At 41.1% G+C, this 15636-nt stretch overlaps 2 protein-coding genes, 1 long non-coding RNA gene and 1 pseudogene across 4 annotated transcripts in view; all 4 read right to left on the reverse strand.

Moving 5' to 3' along the window:
• Nucleotides 1-15636, reverse strand: part of LOC309703497 (uncharacterized protein) — a 66133-nt gene that overhangs the window by 24937 nt on the left and 25560 nt on the right. Inside the window, exons 2-3 of the mRNA XM_082528370.1 lie at nucleotides 5996-6346; nucleotides 3141-3473 (exon numbers count right to left, since the gene is read on the reverse strand). Coding sequence (XP_082384496.1) covers nucleotides 3141-3473; nucleotides 5996-6346 — 684 coding nt within the window. The remainder of the gene's footprint in view (nucleotides 1-3140; nucleotides 3474-5995; nucleotides 6347-15636) is intronic.
• Nucleotides 419-2755, reverse strand: LOC309703663 (uncharacterized protein). Its single transcript, XM_082528610.1, has 2 exons — nucleotides 2220-2755; nucleotides 419-703 (listed from the first exon to the last, which is right to left on the reverse strand). Exons 1-2 carry the CDS (start codon nucleotides 2572-2574, stop codon nucleotides 516-518), a joined length of 543 nt encoding a protein of 180 aa, XP_082384736.1. The 5' UTR covers nucleotides 2575-2755; the 3' UTR covers nucleotides 419-515.
• Nucleotides 7647-15621, reverse strand: LOC309703757. The gene is made up of 3 exons (XR_014276022.1): nucleotides 15379-15621; nucleotides 8495-8612; nucleotides 7647-8036 (listed from the first exon to the last, which is right to left on the reverse strand). It is a non-coding gene; the product is annotated as an uncharacterized lncRNA (long non-coding RNA).
• On the reverse strand, nucleotides 11339-13300 carry LOC309703635 (nuclear factor 7, brain-like; annotated as a pseudogene). Its single transcript, XR_014280834.1, has 2 exons — nucleotides 13218-13300; nucleotides 11339-13116 (listed from the first exon to the last, which is right to left on the reverse strand). The product of XR_014280834.1 is annotated as a nuclear factor 7, brain-like (transcript).

Here is a 15636-nt window from a genome sequence, read left to right on the forward strand (position 1 = left end):
TGATCAGATGGCATGAGACAAACTAAATGGATTTGTTCCATCAGTCATGCTGAACATGAATAGTTTTGTAGGATGATGAAAACGGGACACAACTTCAATATCTGAGAACAAAATCCGAGTGAAACATCTTGAGAGGTGAGAAGTAACAGAGTACAAATACGTTGTTTTTGTATTTTAGTTTAATAGTGTTTGTGTATTTGTGCTTTATTTGAGTATTTATGTTTCTAACAATTTTTTACTTTGTGCTCTACATTTAAACACAAATGTCTCTACGTTGTATTCTTAACATTTTCAAAACAGGTTCACTCATTTAAAAGTTAATTATTTTGGTTTAACGCATTAGAGAGTTTTTCAAACCAGTCAATCAGCACTGACCTCTGACTTTCAGCTCCACTTGTTTCTTCATCCGGATCTTTCTATACCTGTTGTAGACAGTACAGGTGTAGATTCCTCTGTCCCAGTCTGTGGGGTATTTCAGGGTTAGACTGAGGTCTCCAGTTTTCAATAGGCCATCATTAATCTTTGTTCGGTTTCTGAAAAAAACGATGCTGTAATGCAAGCAGGTCAGAGGTGTTGTGATACACGTTGACCTTCCTGTTCTCTTTGTCCGTCCACTCCACTCTGGCTTCTTTCAGTGAGTGAACTGTGGTTTGGCAGGGCAGCTGGACAGAGTCCTCACCTGAATCCACCTCCACCTCTGGCACTAAGAGCAACAACAAAGCACATCATGAGCTGTACAGACAGCAAAGGTAGTGATCACATTTTCTTTAGATAAATTAATGTATTTGGACATCCCAGCAGGGAGGTCTCCAGCAAAATTAATGAACAAATATAACATCAAACACTCCAATCAAACATAAAGAGAGGTGTTGAAGTGGGTCCATATTGTGCTTTCATTTCTGAAGAGTTCCTCAGAAACATTGTTTCTCACAATGCTGCTGCTTCAACTGCAGCTGATTGTTAGATACAAGAGTCCTCTTCACACACTTAGGTTAATTATGGAGTTCCACAGGGTTCCGTTCTAGGACCAACACAATGTAGATGCTTCCCTTAGACAGTGTCACTACAGGGCACATTTTCATTGTTATGCAGACAGAGGTTGTCCTAAAAACTCTCTGAAAAGCCTGAGAAGTAGTCCTCACATACAAGGTCTTAAATAATCAGGCCCCATCTTATCTTAATGACCTTGTAGTACCATATCACCCTATTAGAGCACTTCGCTCTCGCTCTGCAGGCCTACTTGTTGTTCCTAGAGTATTTAAAAGTAGAATGGGAGGTGCATTCAGTTTTCAGGCCCCTCTTCTGTGGAACCAGCTTCCAGTTTGGATTCGGGAGACAGACACTATCTCTACTTTTAAGATTAGGCTTCAAACTTTCCTTTTTGCTAAAGCATATAGTTAGGGCTGGACCAGGTGACCCTGAATCCTCCCTTAGTTATGCAGCAATAGACGTAGGCTGCCGGAGATTCCCATGATGCATTGAGTTTTTCTTCTTCACTGACCTTTTTTCACTCACTATGTGTCTATCTACCAATCGGTATTTAATCGTTAGTCTTTACCTTTATATGTAAATCACCTTGAGGTCACTGTTGTTGTGATTTGATGCTGTATAAAAAAACTGAATTGAATTAAACTAAAAGAATGATGACTGACAAAAACAGTGAACAGACAGCTATCTGTGGACCAGGTTTGAACTGAAGTCCCTGATGCATTTGTGTTCATCATTTAAAACACAAAAAAGCGCAAGTAGAGAACATGAATGTGCCTATTCTTGTAAGCAATTGTAGTACTGCAATTGCACCCTTGGCAGAAACTCAAATACTGTGTTTAATTCTGTTTTGTAGTTTATAATGTACAAAGACCAGTCTAAGTACTAAAATTGATCTTTTAAATGCAAAGTTCTATTTAAATATTCAATTTGTATTTGTGTGAATGAAAATGGGTGAAAAAGCAGCCAGTGCCCAAAGTAAAACATTGAAAGAACTTCAGAAAACCCGGAGAACTATTGCTCAAGACCATTTTATGAAATTATAAAATTAGAAGAAACTTTGGCTCATTGGCAGCAAAATATAAAGAAACTAGGGGTACCTCTAGATATACTGTATGCAAAGCACAGTATATGAATACTTTTGCCCTAAAAACCTCAGCAGTTCATGTACATTCTACTTGAAGGGTCCATAAATGAACTAACCACATTTCTATTATTGAGGCTGTACTGACCTTTGACCTGAAGCACCACTTGTTTTTTCATCAGAACATTTCCCTTAGTGCTGTAGACAGTGCAGGTGTATGTCTTTGTGTCTCTCTCCGTGGGGTATTTCAGAGTCAGACTGAGGTCTCCAGCTTTCAGCAGACCTTCTTTCATCTTCGTTCGGTCTCTGTAAACCTGGTCCTGCTCATTGTGGTGGTCAGTGCCGTTCTGATACACGTGGACCTTGTCATTATCACTGTCTATCCACTCCACTTTAGTGTCTTCAAGCAGGTGAACTTTGGCTTTGCAGGGCAACTGGACAGACTCCTGCCCTGAAACCACTTCCACCACCCGGGGGACTGAAAGGACAACAAAGGACAACATGATGACATCAGCAGCAGCTGTGATGGTCACATGACCTCCCTGTCCCTCCTTGTCTTCTAGTCTCAGTCAGATTGTGTCTCAGTTTGTTCCTGATGTGTTCCTGACTCGTTCTTTGGTAACTCGTCTGCAGCGTCCTGTAAAGTGCTGCAGACATGTTGGATGAAGAAGAACAGACAGACTGAGCCTCCACAGTCGGCCATGTCTCACACACATCAGCACATAAACCATGAAGATCTCATGTGTCTCATGTAACTCTCAACTCTTTCAGCTTCTGGAACAAGTTTGTGTGAGCCACAGTCAAGGAGCCACCAGAGGACACCTGCTAAGCAACGGCATTATGGGTAGTGTAGTAGGAGACACTCACCTGACTTAAAATAGTATCGGAAATTAAATAAAAGACCTCCAGAAACAAGAAGAACCAGGAGAACCAAGAGAACCATGGAAGCTATGGCCCAAGATGGAAATGGTTCTGTTGAGAAACATAAGGAAAAAAAATAACAACATAACCTTTGATCTCTGACCTGCATCTACACCTAAGGCCTTTGACTTATTTATGCATCACTGACCTTTGACCTGCAGCACTACTTTCTGTCTCAGGATGTCTTTGTCCCTGTAGATGGTGCAGATGTATCCTCCACTGTCTCTCTCTGTGGGGTATTTCAGGGTCAGACTGAGGTCTCCAGTTCTCAGCAGGTCTTCACTCATCTTTGTGCGACCACAGTAAAGGTCGTCCTGTTTCTTAAGGTTCTCACTTCTGTTTGGATACACATGGACCGTCATGAGTTCTCGATCAGAGCGAGTCCACTCCACTGAGGTGTCACCAGGTACGCCAGGTCTTGTTTGGCAGGGCAGGATGACAGACTCTGAGCCTTCCTCCACTTTTATCTCCACCTGCTGGTCTGAGAGGACAATAAAACAAAACTATCTGAATTGCAAAAAGTCCAGGCTATCACGCTTTTCCAAATAAGACTTCAAACGAGTACAAACAATTGTTTCTAAAAATTTTCAAAGGACAGGCAGCTTAGTGATAGGCATAAAATTAGCTAACATAATTTGATCAATATCAGGTTTCTTAAATAAAGGTTGCACTGATGAATGTTTAAAGTTTGCAGGAACCACACCAAAAGACAAACTGGTATTCATGATGGCCAACAGTAACTGACCTATACTAGGAAAAACCTGTTTATTAAAATCAAGGAGCAGCAGCATCTTGAGGGAAACCTGAGGGCTTAATGTGATGAACCACATCCTGTATGAATCCCAGAGTCACTTGCTTAAACTGGTTCAAAACAGTTGAACAACTGGCTGAGGCAGATGGATGAAAAACACAAGATCAACTGGGAGCCTTTGTGGTGGCAACCTCATCAATCGAAACTGCATTACACATATCAGGGGAGGTTTTGAAACAGACAAGTGTCCTTTTTCCACCTCCATTCTGCTCTGCGACACTTCAAGATGGTTTGGAAGAAGGAGCTGAACAAGGCACTAATCTCCTCCAGATCAGAAGAACTATAGTCAGGGGGAGAAATTTATTTAGACTCTTTTCCTCCAATATATCTTTAATTACTTCCTCAAAACCATCAACGTGTCTTTAGACACAATTTCTGCAAGAGTGCTCAAGGATGTCCTACCATTTATTAATCATATTTGAATCATATCTATCTAATAGTCACTCATTTGTTCATGCAAAGTTTCACAGGGTTCAGTCCCAGGACCAGTTCTATTAACACATGCTTCCCTTAGACAGTTTCATCAGAAGACATAGCATACATTTTCACGGCTATGCAGATGACACCCAGCTCTATGAAGCCAGATAACACACACCAATTAGAAAAACTGCAGGAATGTCTAAAAGACATAAAGACCTGGATGGCCGCTAACTTTCTGCTTAGGTTACTGTACTTCTTGGAAATATGTTACTCACCAGCTTACTCTGTAAGACTAGTACCATTTAATTTAATTGCTATTGAAGTTGTTTGAAATTATTTTTGATCAAATCAAAATGAATTGCTGACCAGGTTTGAGAGCCGATTATGTAATATGCAGTTTGTTTGTAACAGATCTTAGAGGCACGCGCTAAGGACAGGGGAACCTCCAGAATTTTTCCATAGGGGTGAATATTTATGGGGGCCACAAAAATATTTTTCAAGATTTCTGAAAAACTTCAGGACTGAAGTTTTAAGTGCACATCATTGTTTTATATGTGAAACTTTCTGCCATGAGGGGATTATTATGGAAACCCAGCTCCAGAGACTGTAATCCCAGCTTCCACCCACCATCTAGACACACCTCACCTGTCATCTCTGGCTCCACATCCTTACAACTGTGCCCCATCTCCACTTTAGTCTCTGGTAAAGAGGGTGGGCTGGCTTAACCTGTGGCCAGCCACCCTATCACCAGACCAATAGCCAGGCTGCCCTCTGTCTCCTTCCGCACCCTTGCACCAATTCACCAGCTTCTTTCATAGACAGCCCAAGGCTACAGGTGGGCCCTGCCTGTGCTAACATCAGCAGGTGCTCAGGGTGAGGAACAGAAACAGGATATGAGCCCTGTGTAGCCCCAGCAGGAGCAATCAGAGATCCCTGAGAAACCTGTGTAACCTGAGAATCAGGTGCATCTAGGTCCAAGCTAGTAACAGATTTTGTCTGCTGACGCTGGGTCCCTGGTGTCAGCTTTTGCCCTGGTCAACACAAAAACTTTTTTTGGTCTTGCCCTGCCCAAGTCTCTGCTTGCAAGCCCTGCTTGTCAGAGGAGACAGCATGACCAAATGAGGGTACCGATCTGTCTAAACCCAATCCTGAGGGTCCTCGGTCGCCTGAGCCTGGGTGTCCTGGACCATCTCGAGGTGAAAAGAAGAAATGGCAATTCATACACAAAATATTTTTGCCCCCTGTTTTTGTGGTTAAATCTGCTGATAAGTATTCAAAATTAATGAAAGCATATGTATTTTATTCAGTTGGAGGTCTTCCAGTACCAAATCCTGGTGTTTGATGGAAAGCAGTTCACCTACAGTATAAACAGACCATAACCATGATAATAACCAACCAGCTGTGCTTTCCAAGGATGGATGCATGATGTGCAATGTAAATGCTTTTAGCTCTCTAAGAGTGTAGGTTATTATCAGGTGTTTGGAAAAGAAATAAAAAGCAAAAAACAACAACCCCACCAAAACAAAGCAAAATCTAAATCATTTCAGTGGCCAAACCACAAATAATATGAGAAAGTAACATGATGCATTATAGCAGTATATTTTTGTGCAGTTGATATTTTATACCTTTTAATGAGTGAAAATAACGTAAACCAGAAAAGCTAATTCATTCAGTACAGTGTGAAATTCTTTTTTTAATAATAACTGTATTAAATCCCTGTATTTTCTCATAAATGTGGTAAGCAGTTGTTTTTTAAATAATCAGTTGCTGACCTTTGACCTTTAGCTGCACATTTCTCTGTCCCGTTTCTTCTTTCCCATCACTGATGGAGCAGGTGTAGACGCCGCTGTCAATCAGGTCTGGTTTTGTCAGAGTGAGGCTGAAGTCTGAAGTCTCCAGAGCATCAGGCCTCATTGATGTGCGCCCGCTGTAGCGGAGGTTCTGCTTTTTGAGATCATCACCTTCTTCTCGTCGCAGGTGGACAAACGTGGGACTGAGATCACTGCGAGTCCACATCACTGTGGGATTTTTCTCAGGAACAATACCAGAGTACTGACAGGGCAGCAGAACAGACTTTGCCTCCTCATACACCTCCACCACCACAGCCAGGGCATGCTGGGAAACTGTAAGGACACACAAGCAGAAAGACAAATTAACAGCATGCTTTGAGTTTGTGTCAGCATCCACGTGCTGGAATGCAGGTTACCTTATCTGCAACTTCTACACTCAGTCTATCCATGTAATCTAAATTTAATCAGATTGAAATCAAAGAAATTATTTTAAACAGAAAGTGCTGCATTCTCTGAGGGACCTTTGAAAGGGACCAGAATTTTGATGCAGTGTTGGTGTAATGATGGCAGCATATGACCAACCACAAAAATGAACAGGGTTCATGAAAACTAACCTACGAAGCCAATGTTGGAAAATCTGAAGGTCTGCAGCTTAAGTTACCACAGAAACAAGTGGAGCTCCTTCACATAACGCACAACTGAGGGTTAAACTCTGCCCAAGATCCTAATCCTGCTTCTCCTGATCAACAAAACGTTAAGCAGAGAATAAAAATTTAGTGTGAAAAGATTCGGTTTCTCTCTCTCCTGGTTTGTTCAACAGTTTTTGATGTAAATGTCTGAGTGAAGCGACGTTCAACGTTCACTCTGAGCTCTGAAGTCTGAGATGCCACTCAGATGACCACTGTGCAAGGAGAAAAAATAAAAAAATAAATATCCTGTTGAATCAGAAATGTATAATTAAACAGCTGAAAAGGTCAAAAGTAATGATCAAACAGTTCAGCTGTAACAGCTGCTGCACAGAAACCCTTAAAGCTGATGTGCAATTCATGCACAAAACATTATTAGTGAAATGTACAGGTGGTCCTGGCACAAATACAAACACAAGCAAACCAAACAACTGCCTCTTAAATTGTATTACAAATAAACACAGTTTGCAGAAGTCTACGAGGACAAAGCTTCTTTTCTAAACGTGGCAGTACAGGTCACATGACTTCTGGACCAATGTCCTTTGGAGGAAGCGCACCAGCAAATCTACATGTCTGAATCTCTGAAGGAGAAAAGAATCAAGATTTTGCAATGGGTCAGTCAAAGTCCAGACCATAACCCAACTGAAATGCTGTGGTGGAACTAAGAGAGAGCTTTGCATAAACAAATGTCCAAAAACCTCAATGAACTGAAGCAATGTTGTACAGCAGAGTGGGCCAACAGTTCTTTTTACAGGGATGATTAGAAATAACTATATCACAGGTGTTTGACAAAGTTTATATATACAGATCAGGCTGAATGAAACAGCTACCAACAAGAGTGTGAGAGAGTCCAAGTGCTGTGTATTCTGATCTGTGTGCTTTGACTGGAAAACCAGTTGTAACATGAGCTCATCTGAAAGGCACCAAGAAGAATCCAGAGATTTGAAAGTTGCTGCTTTGGATCGTTAGTTTGATCTGAATCAGAATCCAGTGTTTGATGGAAATCTCCTCCTGCTGCACTTCAACACATTAAAGAGAGAGAGATGAAAGAAAAGCTGATGATGAGAGCAGAGAGAGGAAGGTGTACTTACCGTGCAGGAGGATCACAAACACCACAAACATCTTCATGTTCCTGTCAAACTCAGAGACTCTTTAAAAGCCCTTCAGGACATCAGCTCACAGCAGCTTCACTTTCCTCTGCTGATCATCTACTGACACTCTCACACTGCTCACACTGACACTGTGAACCACACAAAGTTTCACACTTCAGTGAGGGAGGACGTCTGTTGCTCAGATCATTCCAACAGAAACTTTAACCTCGATCAGATCGGGGCAGACTGAGGAAAGTGAGGAAAAGCAGGAGAAACAAGCTCATTAAATAAGAGACATCAGACAAAGGTCATTTACACTGAAGTCAGATCCAACTTTATGAAGAAGCCAGCAATAAAATCTGAATCGTGTGGAGGAAAAATCTAATTTGAATGAATTTTGGTGTTTGAGCTAAAATATTTTCCCTTTACTGAGTTTACAGTTAGAGTCCATACAATAAATACTCATAATAATAATACTGTATATGAGTGTTTTACAGGACTAACACTGTGAGTTCAGCTGCTGCCACCAACTTTTATGACATGTCACATTCTCCTGTAAAACACACTCTTATCTCTTTATCAATAAAATGAACTGAACTTTGACCTTTAGGATGTTTATCCTTTGCACTACTAAACCTAAGGTCTGCAGCCAGACTGGATGAATAATAACAGAAGCAGAGGACGAGGATGAATACAGGACTTACCTCATTTGTGCATTTAACCTGAAACTTTGTGTCCACATTAGACACTGAGGGCGGCTCTGAGGCCCATTCATTAAGGATCCATCAATTTTCAACAAACTGAAAGTGTTTCAGACTACATCTGAAAAGAAGTTATGAAGATTATTAATTCAATTCTATTTTTCTTATACAAAGGAAAAAAACACAGCCAGAAAGAATAAACACATCAGTAAACTTCAAATAAAGACATTAAAAAAGGAATGAAGGACTTGTGATGCTGCTGTTGGTCTCGCTAAATGGTCAAAATAATGAAGGCTGTTCTTTCTGAGCCCAGGACAAAGAATCCTAGAAAAACAGGAAGTGATGAGTTCTAAATGAAAGTCAAACAGTCTGAATGTGTGATGGCGATGTTGAGATTAGCTCTATTTAAAAAAACAAACTGTATCCGTAAAATGAGAGAAACTAAAAAAGACTGCACAGGTCTGCACTAGAGGAGAGGTTAAACTGCACACAGAAAGATGTTCACACGTCGCAACAGAAGCTGCATTTCCTCTTAATACGAGTGTTTAAAAAAGAAAACCACTCAATAAAAGGAAAGTCGCTCTGCGTTGTGGTTCTAATAGTTTTCTTCCCCCTAAAACTCTTTAACGTTGATGACATGTTACATCTACTTTGAGGTTTAGAAACAAATCTTTGGTGCTCAGATAATCAGCTTTTAGCCTCAAATTAAGACAAAGCAAAAAGTTTTGTGTAGGACTTTAGCTCTGACCAGTAAGCTTGTACTTTAAAAAACAAACAAACTAGTCTTTTTTTTTTAATTTGGCAGAGTTTAAAAGAGTAAATTTTGCTTGTCCCTCTACAAATCACTTTCTATATTTTGAAAGTACAGTGGTATTCATATCATATGCTATCTGCTTAGCAGGTTAATTAATTAAATTTACAGAAAAGGGGTTCTGTAAACTGTGCATATGCTACAAGCTGATTAGCTGACAAGTGGAACAGCTGTGTGTTTGTTTCAAGGTGACCAGCAGCTGACTCCACCCAAAGGAAGTGACCTCACACCTGTTTTATTCATTGAAACAGGATGATGAAAAGCTGTGAGCGAGCGTTTTGAGATGTAAACACTCACTCAAGAAGAAAAAAACTGGATCAGACTAAAAGTTAGCCAGTTGTTTTTATTTTCACTTATTTACAGGATGGCTCATTTCAATAAAATCAATATGAAACAGTAGAAGATGGAAACCTGCCAGATTTGAGCTAAACTGCTCATTTCCATGTGTCGTCCATGGGCAGGTCACATGACTCTATCCAACACACAAAGACACACAAGAAAAGCCAGAGAAACAAAGACAAATCCAAACAATCCATCGTACTGAGTCAAAGTGATCACAGGTCTGCTTGTTGGAAATTACATTAAACGTTACACAAAGAACATAAAAGAAGTAAACTTCATAAAAACGTCACAAATGATGCTTTAAATGAAAAATAAATCCCTGTAAATAATTCAACAGGTCACATGTTAGAACCACCTTAACTAAACTCTGTAGCCGCTCACTGTGGTTTGTCCCAGCAGCTCTTAGGAAACAAACTGCTAACTTCAGTGTCAGCACACACTGTTAGTAAACTATGCAACACTGAATTCAGGTTTCAGTTGTGTTAAGTTGTGAAGTTGTGATGAAAGTCTTCTTACTGACACAGGTAGGATGGTCAGGCGTCCTCTGTTCCTTCACCGTTCATGAACTGTCACTTATAAAATGCTGCCAAACATCAACTACACTCAATAACTAAACGTGTGCAGGTTAAAGTGATGGACGCCCAGATCTGCACTCCAAATACAAACAGACTAAAGGTGTTTCCTCCAGAAACAAAGACAATATTTACAAAGGTCTCACAGGTAAATTGTGAGCGATCACAGCAGCATCTCATCCTGACTAACAGCTTTTAGATGCAGGGAGAGCGTCGTGGTTCAGAGGTGGTTCAGCAGATGATGAAGGCCTTTCTGTTGCATTGTGTAGTGCTGTGGAGGCCATGATGGTCGACTGGGTCTGCTTCTACTGAACTCACAAACACTTCTGAGGTATTTACACCTGAAGCCTCATTGAATGTGAGTCAGAAACAAACGGCTCAGCTGTGATTAATGGATGTTTCCCTGCATTTCTATTTTCACACAGTTTATTTCTTACAGCAGGAAAACTGAGCAGAATGTATGTAAGAGGTCAGAGTGAGGATGACGTCACTTAATACAGGAAATACATGTTTGTCTGTTTTGATGATGAAGGACTTCTTCAGCTCTGTAAACAGCTACACTTGAGAGGACAGAGGTGATTTCATGGATCAATAACAATGTGTTTATCAGCTTTCATCATCGCAGTGCAGACATGACGTCAGATCTATCAAAGTGAAGGCCGTCTCTCTGATGACGTCACAGAGCAGAGTCCTTCTGTCCAATAAAGGATCTCAGATCAGCTGCTGCCATCTTGTGGCCACAGTTGGTTACTGTCTCTGAAAGTTGTCTCATGTTTCCTGTTGTCCTGCTAACAAAGGCTGGAGCTCATCATGCTGAGAGGGCAGCAGCATTTTGTGGCTCTTCACACATGTTCATTATATTCTGATGATCCTGGATGGAGACAAACTACAGATAAGTGTGTTCAGCCCAACTAGTTTATCTCATTACAGCAGTTTGATGTTTCCCTTTGAATCCCCCTGAAGATCCTGACAGTGAAGCACGTACATAATACTCCAGCCTTTCAACTCTGAGCTTATTTAGTTCTATTAATACACTGAAATCTCATTTGTGTCATGAAGAAAGTCTTTAATCAAACAGAATTCAAAGATCAGAAACATTTCATATATGGAGTTAAACATGAATCATTGTTTCAACAACATATTTATTGTTGTCATAAACAGACAAGAAGACAACAACAAACTGCTCCTCCCATTCAACACATGTCAGTCCATATCCCAGCAAACTAAATCATCTCCATTTACACATCAAATAGAAACATGAATCACTTGTAATGATTAGAAACTTGATAGAATTTCAAATCTAGTTTGGGGAGTCATTCAGTGAGAAACAGTGAAATGATTTTCCATGTGAAAAGGTGGACAGCAGAAACAGAAAGAAAGAGTGAAACTAAAAGAGAAACAAAGAGCTTTGGAACAACGAGGCAGCAGGAGGACAGCTGCAGTTTAACAGCTTCAACTCACTGACAGGAAACAACATTAGAAACATCATCATCCTCAACTCATCTGCTGCACTGACACTGACACCTTCAACGGACACACCTTTGCTTTACCATCATCAACAGTTTGAATGAATGGAAACATCCTGTGAGTGAAAGTGTGTGTGAAGGTGTGTATGTGTGTGTTAGTATCAGGATCAGAGAACGACAGCTTTCCTCTGTTCCAGTCCAGATTCACTCTGATCCTCTGGAGCTTCTTCTGGACTGAGAGATCAGTGACAGCTGATGGTGAGTGTGCTGAGTATTTACCTTCATAGAACAATATTGTCCATAATCCAGACAGTATGTATCCCTTCCTCTGCACAGACTCTGCTGACACACCCAGTACCCACCCTGTACTGTCTCCAACTTCAACATCCCAGCTGTGAGTCCCTGAGTTAAAGCCCTCAGAGCCCAGGACAGACCAGGACCAATCAAACCTCTCTGGATTATCAGGAAGCTGCTGCCTCTCTCCTTCAGTCACACTGGTCAGATCTTCAGACAGGATGAGTTTTGGATGAGCAGTGTTTGGGTCCAGAATGAGAGGAGTGTAGGAGACCATGTCCTTCATGTTGTTCCAGATGTTGAAGGTCAGGTTGCCCAGGTGTTTGGCCTGGTCTATCAGAGCTCCTGAGGGCAGCTGTGGATCATCCAGCAGGGGGCAGCGCTGGACTCTTTCCACTGCAGCCTTGTAGTTGTGCAGGAATGAGACGTCTTCAGCTCTCAGCTCCTCCTCTGTGGCTCTGACTGTGTCTGAAAGAGCTGCTATCTCTCTGCTCAGAGCCTCCATCTTCTCCTTCATCATCCCACTCTTCTGCTCCTCTTCCTCCCTCAGTGCAGCCAGCCTGGCCTCCTCTTCCTCTGCTAGAAACTGGTGAAGCTTCTTAAACTGCTCCTTAATCTGCCTCTCTGTGTGTCGGGCCTGGACCTTAATGTGTTCTGCTGTTTGATCAAACTTCACTTGAACTTCTTCACAAACCTTTAACTTCTTCTTTAAGGGCTCCAGAGTTTCCTGAAGTTCCTTCTTGTGTTGTTGTGCAGCTTCATCGATGGGTCTGAATCTGTGATTGGTGTGTTTTTCTGAGGCACAGCAGACGACACACACTGGCTGCTGATGGTCCAGACAGAAGAGTTTGAGTTTCTCAGAGTGCAGACTGCAGAGAGCCTCTGAAGCTCTCTGATCTCTCTCCTGTAAGAACGACTCACACAGGTTCTTTAAAGCTCGGTTTAAAGGTGGATCATAAACTGATATTTCCTTACAAACTGGACACTCGTGTGTTGGTCTCTCTCTCCACCATCTCTTCAGACAGTCTTTACAGAAGCTGTGGCTACATGACAGAAGAACAGGATCTCTGAAGACCTCCTGACAGACCGGACAGCAGAGATCCTCCTCTGATCTGGAAGCCATTGAGTCTGTGAGTGAAGCTGAAAACAGCAGACAGGAAGTACAGTCAGTCCTGGCTCCCCTCCCTCCTCTACCACCTTCACTGAAACTTCCTTTGAGTCGTGTTTTTGCTCAAACTCACATTCAGTGTGTGGAGCGTCAGCAGCTTGAAGCAGCAGTGTTGGAGTTTTCCACTTTTCTCTCCTGTAGCTGGACTCACTCAGAGGAAGCTGCTAGTTTGGTCTGAGCTCAGTCTGATCGTCTGTGCGTCTCTCTGCACTGAAGAAGAAAAACATCTTGTTTCCTGGTTTTGTTGCATGTAAGTGATGTGAGGGGAGGAGAACAATGTTGTTTTACCTGTAGCCTAGGTGTGCTTCATTCCAGAGTTAGACTTTCATCCTGCCAGCAGCTCAAAAGCTATAAAACAGGTTTTCCTCCATTCCAGCTGCACATGTCACAACATTACTCTTAATTTTAATTACTTTTGTAGAATCTATTTAGACTTTGAAGCAAAACTATCAGATTTCTCACATAACTAAAAGATTTAATTTATTCATCAGTAATCATCAGTGCACCTGACTCACATATTTTGGGTAAAACACACTGCTAACCTCAGTAAGGGCCAGTCAAACACCCTTTACCTCAGGTCACAAATAAGTACAGTATTAAAGTTCTGTGAGTGATGAGACATTCTGTATGATTTTAGGATGGATTTCTTCATTTTAGCCCTGATTTTGATTTTGCTGTATTTCCAAATCTTAGACATAATGGAGGATTTCAGAACATAAAACTTACCAGAAAGTGATTATCATCAACAGTTTGGTTGCTGATGTCATAGCTAAATTTAACCTAAAAAAAGATGTGACACCAGTAAAAACTGCCAAAAAACTATGCTTGACACTTGTGTCTTTTAGGGACTTTTCTAACACAAATATCTGCTTTAACTTAAATGAGGACCACGAATGTCCTTTGGAAACTGGTAAATACAATGAACTCTCTGATTATCAAACATCTGCTTGTGTTAAGGTACGCTTCATGATTTCAAGATTTATTTCTTTTCTCTTGGTGTTCCAGTCCAGTCTTGCTTTTTTCCTGTAAATAAACCTTGTAAGTACTCCAGTACTGAGGCCATTTACGTGAAAAGGGAAAGACCATCTCTGAATCAAGGAGGGAGCCTAAGGGTACATCTGTCACCATCTTACAATGCTGTGATTGCAGCCATTCCCCAACTCTGTGAAAGGCACTCATGGCCATTGATCAGTGGTTGTTGATTAATGGTCATGAGAATTTGCATAATTAAGATTAAGGAACTGACCTCCCAGCCCATTGTTCCTTCAGCAGGCTGGTTTCAGTCATTATGCAAACATACTCTTTATAAGATTTGGGGAAACCTGCAGTCAGCTGAGACTGAAGAAGTCACTTGGATGAGTAATGAAACGTTTCTCCCACAAAACGCTACGTCCAGATGAACAGAATCGACTTCTGGAGATGTTATTAAGAATCTACATTTTGTATAAAAATATTCTTATCTTTATTTTTTCAGTGTGGAATCTATATAAAAACCATAGAGGCTCTCACTGTTTGCAGGTTGATGGACATTCACTGTTTTTTTGTTTGTTTTTTTACTTGATCCTGGTAAGAAGTGGATCACTTCATATCACTCAGTTAAACCGGATAGGACTTCACTAAACCTCTAATCCTGCCTCTCAGGTCCACTCAGACCTGACATAAATCTCTTCTCTTCATCACATGGAGTACACACGGATGTCCACTGACAATTTACATTTCACATTTTAAGAAACTATAACAGGATCGACTGTTGAACCATCAGGTCTCCAGCTGCCGGTGTCCACAGAAACGATGTCTCTGAACCAGATGAATCTTATCAGTGCCTAATTGTTTCTAATGGGCACATTTTATTTTCCATATGTATATTTCATTTGAAATGACTCACGAAGCTAATTAAAGCTAATGTGTGAAAAGTTAAAGAGGAATTAAAGTAAAACAGCTGAAAAAGTTCTATTAAAGAGAATACATCCTCTTGAACTGCACAGTACAACACTGTAACCAAACGTGTGAATGAACTAAACTTAATGAACAAAGAGAAAAACAGAAACATGGTAAACTATGAAAATTTTTTGATAAAGTACGTAGTTATTGAAACTTCCAGCAGTCGTATTATTTGATCTGAATCAGAATCCAGTGTTTGATGGAAATCTGCTCCTGCTGCACTTCAACACATTAAAGAGAGAGAGATGAAAGAAAAGCTGATGATGAGAGCAGAGAGAGGAAGGTGTACTTACCGTGCAGGAGGATCACAAACACCACAAACATCTTCATGTTCCTGTCAAACTCAGAGACTCTTTAAAAGCCCTTCAGGACATCAGCTCACAGCAGCTTCACTTTCCTCTGCTGATCATCTACTGACACTCTCACACTGCTTCACTGTCACAGCTCAGAGTTCAGCTTCACACTTTGTTAAAGCACATCTGTGGAATGAAGTCCGGCCGGCCACAGATCAGACGTTTGTGAGAACGGAGGCAGTGATTTGCTGGTTCACC

Source organism: Aulonocara stuartgranti (genome assembly GCF_965226115.1).
Source record: "Aulonocara stuartgranti genome assembly, chromosome: 3".
NCBI lineage: Eukaryota > Metazoa > Chordata > Actinopteri > Cichliformes > Cichlidae > Aulonocara > Aulonocara stuartgranti.

Bases quoted from the DNA above. Each gene is read 5' to 3' on its own strand.
- LOC309703663 (XM_082528610.1), bottom strand. From the start codon at position 2,574: ATGTTGTCCTTTGTTGTCCTTTCAGTCCCCCGGGTGGTGGAAGTGGTT. The intron at 704-2,219 runs GTCAGTACAGCC...TGTTGCTCTTAG, and splicing joins AGTGGTGCTTCAGGTCAAAG to TGCCAGAGGTGGAGGTGGAT.